The 14,102-nt window shown below is 46.7% G+C and overlaps 4 protein-coding genes across 4 annotated transcripts; all 4 read right to left on the reverse strand.

Moving 5' to 3' along the window:
* Window positions 1-93: 93 nt before the first annotated feature.
* Window positions 94-474, reverse strand: RhiXN_12245 (Retrotransposable element Tf2 protein; the record flags this gene model as incomplete). Its single annotated transcript, XM_043332060.1, has 2 exons — window positions 94-416; window positions 465-474. The coding sequence occupies 2 exons, from the start codon at window positions 472-474 to the stop codon at window positions 94-96; spliced, it is 333 nt and encodes a 110-aa protein (XP_043186821.1).
* Window positions 475-1,659: 1,185 nt separating this feature from the next.
* Window positions 1,660-3,204, reverse strand: RhiXN_12246 (Transposon Tf2-1 polyprotein; the record flags this gene model as incomplete). Its single annotated transcript, XM_043332061.1, has 2 exons — window positions 1,660-1,914; window positions 3,130-3,204. The coding sequence occupies 2 exons, from the start codon at window positions 3,202-3,204 to the stop codon at window positions 1,660-1,662; spliced, it is 330 nt and encodes a 109-aa protein (XP_043186822.1).
* Window positions 3,205-3,985: 781 nt separating this feature from the next.
* Window positions 3,986-5,713, reverse strand: RhiXN_12247 (Retrovirus-related Pol polyprotein from transposon; the record flags this gene model as incomplete). Its single annotated transcript, XM_043332062.1, has 1 exon — window positions 3,986-5,713. The coding sequence occupies one exon, from the start codon at window positions 5,711-5,713 to the stop codon at window positions 3,986-3,988; it is 1,728 nt and encodes a 575-aa protein (XP_043186823.1).
* Window positions 5,714-6,395: 682 nt separating this feature from the next.
* RhiXN_12248 (Reverse transcriptase (RNA-dependent DNA polymerase)) lies at window positions 6,396-12,980 on the reverse strand (the record flags this gene model as incomplete). Its single annotated transcript, XM_043332063.1, has 4 exons — window positions 6,396-11,495; window positions 11,596-11,671; window positions 11,749-11,806; window positions 11,870-12,980. 4 exons carry the CDS (start codon window positions 12,978-12,980, stop codon window positions 6,396-6,398), a joined length of 6,345 nt encoding a protein of 2,114 aa, XP_043186824.1.
* Between the last annotated feature and the right edge of the window lie 1,122 nt (window positions 12,981-14,102).

The following is a 14,102-nucleotide window of genomic DNA, read 5'->3' on the forward strand; positions in this document are numbered from 1 at the left end:
TCCTGCCAAAGAAGTGCTAGGGCAGATCTTGCCTGTTGCTAATTCTTTGTCAATGTGTTATTTGAGAGCTTTTGATTCCGCATTGGTCATGCCCTAAATGGGTCCAGGGGAGAGCTTGGCATCAGGGAGGAGGTCAATGGCTATATCATACTCCCTATGTGGGGGCAAGACCTTGAATTCTTCTTTGCCAAAGACTTTAGCAAACTCATGGTATTGGGAAGGAAGATCTGCCAACAGGTCTGGGTCTGCCTCCTCCTCCAATGCTATTAGGACCTGTTCTTGGAAGGTGACTATGCCTAGTGTCCAATCAATGAGGGGTGACTCCTGAGCAAGCCATGTTATGCCAAGGATGGTGGGGGTGCTCCCAATGGGGCAGACAAGAAAGGGAATGGAGTGGGAATGGCCATTGGCCAATACTGCAAGTTGAACCTGGTGTCAGATGCAACCAGTCTGGGAAATAGTACCATCTAACATTCTCACTACTTGTGGGTTTTCAAGTTGGGTTTTTGGGATTTTTAATTTTTTGACAACAGAGGGTGAGATGAAGTTTGATGTGGCTCTGGAGTCTATTAGGGATTTCAAGGGTTCTGCCTGGGAGTTCTGGACGTGTAGATCAATAAACAGTAGTGGTTTTTTTATTTGAATTGAGACCAAGAGATACAAATTCAACAAAACTACCTAAACAGTTGTTACACCCTTGTCACATATACCATTGGATTTGCCTGGTTTTTCTGATATTTTTAGTATTTTTTACAAACTCTGTATCTTATGTTTTTTGATCACGTGATCTTGGCGCTTATGATGCCAAGATGCCTGTTATGGAATGACTAATTTAGACATATGCGCCCCTAATTGCCAATATTGAATAGTGCAAACTGCAGTAATCATACTTTCTCTATCCAAATATGGGCATGAGCATTACTATATTTGGAAACTGGCGGAGCTATAAGACCATTTATACTTTATTTCCTCACTGCTCTTGCATATACACGTCTAATTATGCAAAGTGGTCATACTATTATTTCTATGATTTATAGTATTTTTTGTATCATACATTTATATGTAGGAACGGTACTTACAGACCATAGATGTTGTACGCCAACTGTAAGGTTGGGTACTTGCTAGTGGGCGGGCGCTTACGGCCGTACTACTACTGACAAGGTGTATCTAACTAACTAACTAGGCTATACTAATGCCACGTAAGGTGGACTTCTACTAACTACTGGAGATGGAGGGGCCTTAGGCCTGGGAGGTGTGGTGAGCGCAACAAGGGGGTTAACTTCTGTACTACTTGGGGGCCGGCTACTTAGCTGGCTGAAGGTCCTCCTCAATGGTATGAGACAAGGTAAAATCAACTTGGTGTCTCCAAGCAATTTTCCTGCTGTTTATATAGGCAAGGCACACTATTTACATGGTCTGTGCGCGTGAGAGAAAGAAGTATAGAAGACAAATGAGAAGCCTGCTGCAGGCTGCGCAGAAGCGTGGATTTCTCCTAAGCGCCCTTGGCACGGCATCTCGGCGCGGCATCTTGGCATAATAAGCGCCGAGATCACGTGATCGAAAAACAGAAGGTATTGAGTCCGTAAAAAATACTAAAAATAATAGAAAAATCGTGCAATTCCAATGGTATAAGTAAGGAGGTTGTAACATTGCCCCCCCTTAAAGGCTCTTGGCGGCGTCACAAGCCTTTCTGAGTCTAGCTTGGTTGAAGCGCTTGATCTCTTCTTGGCTGTGATCCAGCAGTTCTTCAGGTTCCCATGAATTGTCCTCTGGTCCGTACCCTTTCCATTTAATCAAGTAAAACCATTTTCCCTTTTGTTGTTTAGAGTCAATGATTTGTTCAACCTCATATTCTTCTTCCCCTTTGTTGTAAATTGGGGGAAAAGAGGTTGAGACTCTGGTGCTGAGCAGAGTCTGTGTTGGAAGATTTCCCAATTTCCAAGCTAAGTAAAGAAGTAGCTTCTTTAGGGTTCTCTGGGTCTAGCTATCTTGAATACAATCAACTACAGATATATCTTTTCTCAGTGTAAAGTGTCTTAGTAAGTATTTCTGTAAGAGCAAGAGTACTGGCTCAGGTTCCCTTTGGCAGAGATAGTTATGTAAGTTTCACTCCTAGTTGCAGGAACTAACTGGTTACTTAGTATATATCCTTCTTTAAGGATGATTGCCTTCTGTTCACTTAACCTAAGAACTCTGTATCAGGTCTACAACCTTTCCACACTATGGGTACTTGGGAGATCCACTTATACAAGTTTAAGTTATTTGAAATCTTGAGGCACAATATATCACACAATTGAGGGGGGCAAGCCCAAACCCAAGAGTGACAGTCAACAGTAACAGTGAGGTGGAGTAAAGTAAGGTGGGTGCCCTCCAAGGGTATGCAAGAGTCCCCTTTTATACCCTAGAGTGGCAAGGTTACTGAGTCATTCACCTAGTCAGAGTATGAATATGACTTGCTTAGGACTGTGCTTCCTAAGACTTTGATTGGTGGGTGGGAAGGCACAGATATGACTAGGATGGAATGTGGCTGCTCTTGGGTTGAACTGCAATTAGTTAAAAATAGAAACATCTAAATACATGACTCAGTCTATCAAGAAATGCTTGGCAGCCAATGAGCACTTAGAGTGAGTCATTAGTGTGAGTCATTCTGGTGGCAAGCAGAATGACTCATAAGCAGGATTCGCAGTGCCACTAGAAATTACTAGATAAGGAGAACCTTAGTAATCTCATGAGAGGTATGACTCAACTAAGCTAGGAATAAGGTTCATTTCCCAAGTTAGAGCTAGTCATGTGATGAGCTAGATGTAAAGATACAAATATAATGATTAGTAAGGTACTTGAGCCACATAGATAGAATCTTGTGAAGCTAATATCTCCATGAGATCTTATCGTATGAGCACGTGACAGGCAGCGTTAGAACGAGCGGAAGGAGCTCTATTGAACGATATGTAACACATACAGTCAATATGAGCGTTACATAGAGTAATGACAGGAATAATGGAAAATAAGAGACAAATGGCCATTAAATCAGAAAGTCAGATATATACAGATTATTGTGGATGGTGAGCTGTGAATGCAAAATTGTGTGATACATAACATAGCCCCCCCAATCTGGATATAAAGACTTACTGGGATTAGAACCATTTGGTGTTTCCATTCAACACAGAGTTTCCAGCCTGGATCATAGGTCCTTCTGAATGCCATCCTTTCACAAAGGAAAATAGAATTCAGAGATCAACCACAGAAAAAGGCTTTCTGGTAAGGGTGTTTGATCCACTATCATCATCATACTATACCTTTTTCTCTTCACTACTCAATGCAGAGTTGCCAAAAGTGAAGACTGTATGCATGATAGACACAGCTAGGGAAATAGTCTGAATCAGATAAGTAGAGTGCAACAGTAGCTGTAAGGTAGAAAAGTCACAGTAAAAATTCAATTTTTTATGTCAGAAGTCAAGGCTTAACTTTGTTATTTCCAATAAGTCTGAGAACTAAGTTTGCAAGTTCTAGACTCATTTTCCATGATGTTTTGACTTAGATGGGGCTCTTTTTCCATGATCAGCTTCCCATTCTTGGACAAGTTCTTCTGCATTCTTGAGTGATTGCTTAGTTAGCCATAGGTTATATTCTGGAGTATATCCTACAAAACTAACTAGATATAGTTTGACTCTTCTATGTCTTTTCTTAACCCATTTCTCATCTAAAATGGCTTCAACTTCATATTCAGGTTCTTCATCAAAGTCTTTTCTATTTAGATGTTTATTTGGGCCATCAATACCCTTCTTAAGAAGAATTTTCTTAGATTCATCAGCATCTAAAGAAATATCTTTCTTAGAACTTGGTATTTTTGATCTAGCAAGTGTAACAGTTTTGAGTGTAGTAGCCTTAGTTTGAACAAGTGAATCAGCAGTTTTCAGTATTTCAGTCCCTATTCCTTCCTTATCTTTCTCTAGTAAAGGGGAAGATTTGTTAGGTAGGGACTTCTCTAAAAATCCAAATCTGAGTCTTCAGAGTCAGAGTCATCATTGGAGTTTTCAGATTCTTCACTTACTTCTTCATTTTCAGAGGATTCAGAACAGTCAGCTAAAGCTTGCATAGCCAGACTATTATATTCTTTATCTTCATCAGTAATAGAAGCAAAGTAAGTCTTAGCTTCTTTCTTGTTCAAAGATTTAGGTCCAGTACAATCTCTATCCCAGTGTTTGGGACTTCCACAGTGTCTACAACTCCTTGCTCCTTTGCTTTCAGGAGTGACTTTAGAGATCACCCTGTCATTCTGAGGAAATTTGTAACTTTTCCTAGGAGTAGAAGTCTTTACAGTATGGGATTTTGCAATTTTCTTGGCTTTACTTTCAGCTTTGAGAGCTTTTAGAGCTTTCTTAAGGTCTTTCCTTCCATAGCTTGAGGAAAAGTTTCCCATACTCCTGTCTTTCTTGTCATCAATGTATCCATTCCAATCTTGCAACAGGGCAGATCTTTGTTGAATAGCATTGATAAAGTTTTCCCAATCATTAAGATGTTCAGGAAGAAAGATGAGAGTTTGCCATTGTAAAGGAGCACCTTTGAGAATTTCACTAATAGTAGCAATATCATCAAAGTTATAGCAAAAGTCAATAAGGTCTTTCTTGCGACAGCAAAATTGAAAAGGTGATTCTTTCTCATGCTTATAATCCCTATACTTCATTTCTTGTAACTTACTCTTCAATGATGCTAAGTGTTGCTGAGTAAGGAAGAACCTTCCCAAAGCAAACTTCATGTCACTCCATCTCTGCATCAGAAAATGCTGAGTGGGAGTAGTCATAGAATTGAACCAAAGAAGAGCATCTTTAGTAAACAGGAAAGGAAGTTGTTTAGCAATTTCAGCATGAATGTAAGGTCCTCTTTCACAAAGTCTGTCTACTGAAGTCACCCATTCTACTAAAGAATCAGGGTTCCCATCCCAAGAAGTGAGAACATCCTTAATTTTGATCCTATAGTCAAAATGGACATCAGTGATTCTATTATTCCCTTGAGGTGCCTGAGGTGCTTGAGGAAAGTTTCCTCCTGGACCTCCTGGACCTCCTGGACCACTAGGACCATTAGGACTACTTGGTCCTCCTGGTCCTCCTGGCCTTCCTGGTCCTCCAGATCCTCCTGGTTCTCCTGGAGGTGGTGGACCTGTAGGTGGAGACCTATTAGGCATAGGCTGGTGAGGTGAGTTATTAGGAATATTGAAAGGTAATCCTCCTCCATTTCCTTCATTCCCTCCATTTCCTCTATTGGGAGGATTAGGTGGAGGGTTCCCAGAACCTGAAGGGGCTGGAACCATGGAAGGATGATTAGTTAATGGAGGTGGGTTAAGATTTGTTCCTCCTGTTAGAGGTACTGACATTGGTTTATGTGTAGTCAAGAACTCAATTCCTGTTGGATTAGGATTCATAACCATAGTGTTGGAAGATCCTCCAACATTGGTGGAATAATTCCAAGGAGTAAGGGACTCATATTGAGCATATCTACTCCTTTGCCTTGGTAAAGCTGATAATGAGGATTTGTGTCTAGATCTATTCCTTAATGGAGAGTCTAGAGAATCTTCAGGAGATGATGCTGGAATAACAGATATTAGGTTATTATCTGCATCCATATCAGCTCTAAGGGCTATAGGCTGAGTTAATTGAGCTGGAGTGGCTGCAACTGAAGGATCAACTAAACCAGAAGCTCTGTTTCCTAAAGTCATTCTACTTTGACCCCAACCTGTATTAGAGATCTTAGTAGTGGATCCAAAGAGATCATTGTATTTCCTCCCCATTCCAGTGGTGTTTGGGCCAATTGGTTTGGGAGGATCTTCTATAAAGATCCTAGATGGTTCCTCTGGTACAGTAGGTAATGTAAGAATTGCTGCAAGGGAACACTAAACTCAGCGGCAGCGATGATAGCGAAGCCAACTCTATTACCTGCAAGGGAACACTAAACTACAATACAGTGAGAACGCAGGCAATAGGTAATATACTTGTGGAAACATACCTCAGCGGCAGCGATGATAGCGAAGCCAACTGAGGGACAGAAATGTACAAAATCCGGCCTTTATAGAGACGCGGTTAGGAGACGCGGCTAGGCGCCGGAGCGGTCACGTGGTCCCGCATACATGCTACAACACTCCCACTTGAAGTCCGAAATGTACAATAGAGGCACTTCACAACAAATAAACAAAGCATGAAAATAAATAAAAGATAAAGAGAGAGAAACCGCAAAATAAAAAAAGGAAAAGAACAAGTTCAGAGCAAGGTGGACTTGTCGAAGGACACGTCGAAGCAAAGTAACGACAGCAATTCATGGAATCTCGGGCGCGGCAGAGGTTTGGTACAGATGTCGGCAATGTTTTCTTGTCCGGGAACCCACGTCAAGGTAATTTCCTTATTTCAAACGAGGTTGCGCAAATAGTGATAGTCAATGTTGATGTGTTTGGTCCGGCCACTGAATCCATTGCGTAGAGCCATCTTCATTGCCGATTGGGAGTCCATCCGAATCTCAATGGGGTCGCTAGTCTCGAGCAAGAAATCTGATACCAAACGGCGGAGCCATACGGACTGAGTTGCGCATTCGTAAAGTGCCGCATACTCGGCCTCTGCAGACGACTTAGCCACGCAGGACTGCTTGATGGCCTTATGTGAAATGGCGCCGCCCCCAAGCGTGAAAACGTAACCTGTATACGACATGTAGTCGCGTGTATCACCGCCGTGATCACTGTCGGAGTACCCCACAAGCGTCAAGCCAGAACCGCAAGCGAACACGATACCAGAGTCGTACGTAGTCCGGAGATAACGTACTACTCGCATGAGGGCCATCCAATGCGATGGTCCAGGTCGTTTTGCATGTTGACCAAGGAACGAGCAAGCATGCGCAATATCCGGACGGGTACCATTCGCGAGCCAGTTCAACGAGCCGAGGACCCTACTGTAAGGTTTGTCGCGCATGAATTCGATGTCCTCGTCACCAAGCGGAGTCTCGTCGGGTTCGGAACCGTGAACGGGAAGCTGAAGCGCGCTTTCCATCGGCGAGTAAATTGGCTTGCAGTTCTCCAAGCCCAGTTCCAGCAGCAGATTGTGTACGTACTTTTGTTGCAACAATTGCGTAGTACCCTTCTCGCGGTCCCGATCAATCTTGAGCCCCAAGATCTGCTTCACCTCGCCCAAATCCTTCAGTTGGAATGCCGCAGATAAGATCGACTTGGTGGATGACATTGTCTTGGGGGAGGGAGCAAGGATGGTGAAGTCGTCAACGTAGATTAGGACCCAAACGCGACATTCGGGGGAGACATTCATGAAGAATAAGCAAGGATTGAATTTTGACTGAGTGAAACCGGTCTCAACAAAAACTTGCATCGCATGGCAAATCCAAAGATAGCCTGCTTGCTTGAGCCCGTAGACGGCCTTGTTTAATCGTAGTGCAAGTTCCTCGCGAGGGATGCCGGATGGGAGTTCAGACTCGGGAAAGCCGTCTGGGATTTGCAAGTAAATTTCGCGATCGACTTTTGCGTGTAGATAGGCAGTCTTGACGTCCATTTGGTGTATTTCCCAGTTCCTCTCCGTCCCCACAGCGACCATTATTTTCAAGGTTTCCGGGCGAGCGGTTGGGGAAGAGGTCTCGCCGTAATCAATCCCCTCCCGCTGCAAATTTCCAAGAACGACGTAGCGCACCTTGAATCGCTCGATAGCTCCATCTGCACCCGTCTTGGCCACATAAACTGGTTTGGTACCTAGGCGACGCTGGGTTCGTGGGACACGTGTAATCTCGTAGACTCCAAGGGACTTCCAAGACTGGAACTTGTCCACTGTCCCTTCGCGCCACTTCTTGGCGTCCGGGCTATCAAGCATCTGCTTGTAGGTGGACGGCACCTGAGGTTGGGGCATAATGGCAACGGCAGCGGCAGTTCCGTTTTGGAACTTTTCTGTCTGTCTACGGACGCGCAATGATCGACGTGGGAGACGAGCTTTGATTTCGGGTGGAAGGGTCGACGCCTTTTCCTCCCAATCGGGCTCGATGGATCGGTTCTTGGGATCTGGCTCGTCATCCTCTGGCGGGTCTCCCACTTGACGGTCGGTCGGCCGGTCAGGGCGCATATAGTCATCAGACTGATCAGTCGACGAAACATCCCCCCCCTTGTCCGCCGATGTAGCAGTAGGGAAGACCGCTTCAAGGTCATCGGCTGAGTAGCTAGTAACCGGGCAGGGAGACGCACTGGATGTCTCATGGAAGATCACGTCGCGGGCCCTTAAGACTCGGTTTGTGCCCACTTTGCGCAAACGCCACACCTTAGCTAGTTTGTCATAGCCCAAAAACTGGCATTCAGTCGAGCAAGGATCGAGAGTTTTGGCGGTACCCGATGTGTGCACAGCAAAACATTTTGAGCCAAATGCACGGAGGTTGGATACTGAGGGGCAAACGCCTGTCCAGGCCTCAAACGGAGTGACATCAATGGCGGAATGGGGGGATCGATTCATAATATACACCGCAGTAGTTACAGTCTCTGCCCACCAGCCTTGAGGAAGTCCTGCGTCAAGCATCATAGCCCTAACCCAATCCTGCAGGCTCCAAAGGTCCCGCTCCGCCCTGCCGTTCTGCTGCGAACTGTACGGCGCAGACGTCTGGCGAACGAGTCCATGATCAGCGACATAGTCGGACCATTGAGCAGAGAAATACTCACCGCCATTGTTGGAACGGAGAACCTTGAGGACGCGGCCGGTCTGGGTAGTGACGCGCTTGTGCCAGGCCTTGAAAGCCTCAAAAGCGTCGTACTTGGACTTCAGAGGGAGCACCCAGCGATACCTGGTTGCGTCGTCGAGTAAGATCATCCAGTACTTAGAGCCGCCAACCGAGTGGGGAAAAGGCCCACACAGATCCGAGTGGACGAGCTCCAGCGGGGCAGTAGCAATGGAGTCAGACGGCGGGAACGGGCTGCGGCACGCTTTTGCAAGGGCGCATTCATTGCACTCCGTGATGCAAGCGAGGGACGCGGGAAGACCCTTGACGAGGGAACCTGAAGCCAGCTTGGATAAGTTTGCACTACCAAGGTGCCCAAAACGCCGGTGCCAGAGCACCGCTTCCGACACGGACAAGGACGCAATAACAGCGTTAGCCTCTCCAGAAGGACGGGAGCCAAGGTCGATTGGAATCCTCCAAACGTAGTTGCTCGGCATCGCAATTCCAAGTAATGACCTACCAGGTCCATATACGGGAGTAGCCTTGTGCGGATTCCATGCGACAGATCCACCAGCGGCAAGAAGTTTCCAATATGAAAGCAGGACCCGCGAACACCCGGGCACATGGTAGACGTCGGTCAGCCTGCACCAAATGCGGCCCCGCGGCGAAGTGGTGGGTATTGCCACATCACCAATCCCCATGGCGTACCCCTTGATCCCATTGTATACTCCACTAATGACCGGACGTTCAGAGGGCGCGAAAGGTTGGTACGAAGTAAAATAGGCTCGATCGTTTACTATATGGTGAGAGCATCCTGAATTGACGATAATAGAGTCCGACCTGTGTTCTCCAGTAGCCGCTAGTGCCAGCACTTGAACAGGGGAATCCTCAGCGGACGGTGTCCACAACGAAACCTTGATTGCGGACGCCTCCCCGGCCTTCGGGGCCTCGCTCGAGCTAGCATCGGTGACTGCTACGCTTGCCTCGGCCTTCTTTTTGTCGTTCTTGTCCTTCGAGGACCTGCCCTTGCCTTTTCGCCGGTTGTTCACACGATCGGCCCCAAATACCTCGATACGACGCTTGGAAAACTCGCAATCGGGGGATCCTTTGGTGTGCCCGAGCTCACAGCAATCGAAACAGCGAATCGCGCCACTCTTCGAAGGCTCAGTCTGGACGGAGAGTGCTGTAACGTCAGACGCGCATGCCAAAGACTTTGAGCTCAACTCGGCTACTCGGGGAGCGATGGCGCGAAGGCCCTGGATAGTCTCGCCCAGAGGTCTAGGGGCAAGCTCAAGCTGGAGGATTACAGGACGCCAAGAGTGTGGCAAAGAACCGATGAGTGCATGCCTCTGCTCCCCCTCGGAGATCGGCTGACCCAGTACGCTCATCTCAGTCACCAAGTGCTGGAGCTTGGCCAGATGCGCCTCAAACGAGCTCCCCTCAGGCATACGCAACGACAAGATCTGGCTCCTGAGGGAGCTAGCCCGAGCCTCGGTGAGCGGAGCGTGGACTTCCCGCAATGCAGCCCAGACTGAGGACGCGGTGGTGTTCTCCTGGACGTACGGGTACTGACTAGAGTCCAGGGAACAAACAATTGCTTCGCGCACAAGCCCGTCGCAGCGCACCCAGTTAGTGTATGCGCGCACATCGGCGGGATTCGGCGGCACAAAATTTGCATCCACGAAGTGTTCCAAACCGCGAACCACCAGCGAATCCCAGACCAGTCGTGACCAGGTCGCGTACTTCCCCTCCTCCAGCTTCAACTCCTTCAGCGAGTCAGAGAGACTCTTCATCTCAGCAAGGAAGGCCTTGCGATCCTCGGCCTCGGCATTCGGCGGTGCGGCATATGGGTAACCCATAGGAGGGTGGGGCCAATACGGTACGTGCGGCGGCGGCGGCGGCGAAGGTGGAGGCGGAGGCGGATATGCTGGCATATGCGAAGAAGGTGGATAAGCTGGCATAGGCGGAGGCGCAAAGTATTGGGGACGAAACGCATTCAACATAGGGCTGGGAGCAGCGGGGTGAATTGGGACAGGGGCCGGGATAGGGGTCACAGCCGGGATAGGGGCCGGCGCGGGGGCGGGCGTGGGAACTGGCGCGGGGGGCGCATAGATCGGTATGAGGGGCGGGAAACGCGCCATGGCTGAAGGTACGCGATCAGAGGCGGGAGCCAAAACGAGAACGGGCACAGGAGTAGGCACGGGAGCCGGCGTAGGGGCTTGAGAGGAGGCCACGGACAAAAGACGCGAGGGAGGCATCATGGGTGGGCGCGCGGCTGGAGCCGGAGCCCCTGAGTGTGCGGTTCGCGGGGGGTTGCCGGTGTAAGCAGTAACTTGGGACTGGGCATTTGCCGGCCGTTCGTCAGGTAGAACACTCGGAGGACGAGGATCATGTATAGATAAATCACCCAATCGTATACCGTAAACGTTGTTGTCCCTGATACTAGAGAGACGCGGAACAGGAAGGGCAGCCGAGTGAATAGTCATCACGCCCGGAGCATAAAGCGGCGCACGGTAGGGGGGCATACCCGAACAGATACCGTACGGGGAGGACGCCTCGGACGGATAACGAATAAAATCAGCGCTAGGAAGGGCGGCGATACTCGGAGGAACGGAGGGCGCACGAGGATCAGCTGGCCGGGACATGTGCATCGTCCCCGCCAAGGTCCGACCAGACTCCATCCCCTGACCAATACCAAAGTCGCGCGATCCAGCGGCCAAGCCCTGGGGTGCGCTTCGAACTTGTTCAGTTGGCTGGACTGAACCGCGGACACCATATAACGCATTAATAGGGGAACCCAGCCCCTCTTGGTTCTGGAACTTGAACGGAGGGATATAACGATCGCTCCCGGACATAGTTCAGCACAGTAGACGGTCGTGGAGTTGGCTATCAGTTATAACAACGACCCGTCATGCAAACGGAAAGGCTCATAACCTGTAAGAATTGCTGCAAGGGAACACTAAACTCAGCGGCAGCGATGATAGCGAAGCCAACTCTATTACCTGCAAGGGAACACTAAACTACAATACAGTGAGAACGCAGGCAATAGGTAATATACTTGTGGAAACATACCTCAGCGGCAGCGATGATAGCAAAGCCAACTGAGGGACAGAAATGTACGAAATCCGGCCTTTATAGAGACGCGGTTAGGAGACGCGGCTAGGCGCCGGAGCGGTCACGTGGTCCCGCATACATGCTACGACAGGTAACACTGGTAAAGTATTTCTAGCCACAATAGTTTTACTTGTGCTTGCAGCAGAGGGGTTAGTGAAATCTTCTAAGTCCCTCTGAGCTTGAGATCCAGGTGTAAATAAAGAAGTAGTCACATCTGGACCTTGCATAGGTGTATAGGCAGGAATGAAGGTTCTATCTCCTTTCTTAGGAGTATATTGGCTTAATTGAACAATCTCTTCTACAGTTTCCTCTTCTTCCACATCATTGTTCTCAGAGTCCTGAGTAGAAGTATTTAATGCTTCCATGGGACTATGAGCTCTATGAATATGTGTAGGATAAGTCCACTCTGAATGAGTATTAGAAAGTTGTTCAACAGCAGGATCATTCTTATCAGAGGTAACTTCCAGTTTCTTCCTTATTCTAAAATAGAAAGCAAGAAACCTTTCTACTTGATCTCTAAAATGTACAGCTATAATCTCATGTGAGGCTTTAGTGTATAGAGATTCAAGAGCATCCTCAGGAAGAGATGGTACCTTCATGGTATGATCATTAGAAAGTGTGTGAGATTTCCATTGATTGTAAATTGTAGTTAACTCCCTAATCAATCCAGAAAGATTTCTTCTATTGATTATTGATACAGGAGCCCTAGCTGGTTTCAAATACCAATTGGGAGAGAAAGTACAGAATACATCCAGTTTATCTAGAATGTGTTGGAAAAACAGTCTGCCTTGTAGGGACAAATAAATGTTTTCCACTGCATTTGGTTTCCCATCTAGGTATATAAGCCATGCTATTTGTCTAGCAGTTCTCCTTCTAGAGTTGACATGATGATCTTTAGAAACTTCATTTATAAGTTTAGCAGAAGAAGGATAGTATGAATATCTCTCCTTTTCAGCAGAAGTCAACTCTCTAAGGTGATTAGGTGTAGTAGGCCCATAAGGAGTATACCTGTCAACATCAATGTCATCAAGGAGACTTGCAGCTTTTAAACTCCAATCAGACATAGCATTCCTGTTCTCTTTAGGAGGCCTATTAGCCTGAGATATAGAGTCAGATGGTGCTAGGTCTTCATCAGAAGTTCTAGAACTGCCAGCTATGATGGAAGGCTGTTTGGCTGTTGGTGAAGACATGGAGGTGTCAGTTCAGAAAATAAATGTAAAAATACTCAACTAATTGAATATATGGGTAGTTATTCAAGATAACCAGCTGTCTGGGTCGCTTCACCAATGTTGTAAATTGGGGGAAAAGAGGTTGAGACTCTGGTGCTGAGCAGAGTCTGTGTTGGAAGATTTCCCAATTTCCAAGCTAAGTAAAGAAGTAGCTTCTTTAGGGTTCTCTGGGTCTAGCTATCTTGAATACAATCAACTACAGATATATCTTTTCTCAGTGTAAAGTGTCTTAGTAAGTATTTCTGTAAGAGCAAGAGTACTGGCTCAGGTTCCCTTTGGCAGAGATAGTTATGTAAGTTTCACTCCTAGTTGCAGGAACTAACTGGTTACTTAGTATATATCCTTCTTTAAGGATGATTGCCTTCTGTTCACTTAACCTAAGAACTCTGTATCAGGTCTACAACCTTTCCACACTATGGGTACTTGGGAGATCCACTTATACAAGTTTAAGTTATTTGAAATCTTGAGGCACAATATATCACACAATTGAGGGGGGCAAGCCCAAACCCAAGAGTGACAGTCAACAGTAACAGTGAGGTGGAGTAAAGTAAGGTGGGTGCCCTCCAAGGGTATGCAAGAGTCCCCTTTTATACCCTAGAGTGGCAAGGTTACTGAGTCATTCACCTAGTCAGAGTATGAATATGACTTGCTTAGGACTGTGCTTCCTAAGACTTTGATTGGTGGGTGGGAAGGCACAGATATGACTAGGATGGAATGTGGCTGCTCTTGGGTTGAACTGCAATTAGTTAAAAATAGAAACATCTAAATACATGACTCAGTCTATCAAGAAATGCTTGGCAGCCAATGAGCACTTAGAGTGAGTCATTAGTGTGAGTCATTCTGGTGGCAAGCAGAATGACTCATAAGCAGGATTCGCAGTGCCACTAGAAATTACTAGATAAGGAGAACCTTAGTAATCTCATGAGAGGTATGACTCAACTAAGCTAGGAATAAGGTTCATTTCCCAAGTTAGAGCTAGTCATGTGATGAGCTAGATGTAAAGATACAAATATAATGATTAGTAAGGTACTTGAGCCACATAGATAGAATCTTGTGAAGCTAATATCTCCATGAGATCTTATC

This window comes from Rhizoctonia solani, chromosome 15 (assembly GCF_016906535.1).
Source record: "Rhizoctonia solani chromosome 15, complete sequence".
NCBI lineage: Eukaryota > Fungi > Basidiomycota > Agaricomycetes > Cantharellales > Ceratobasidiaceae > Rhizoctonia > Rhizoctonia solani.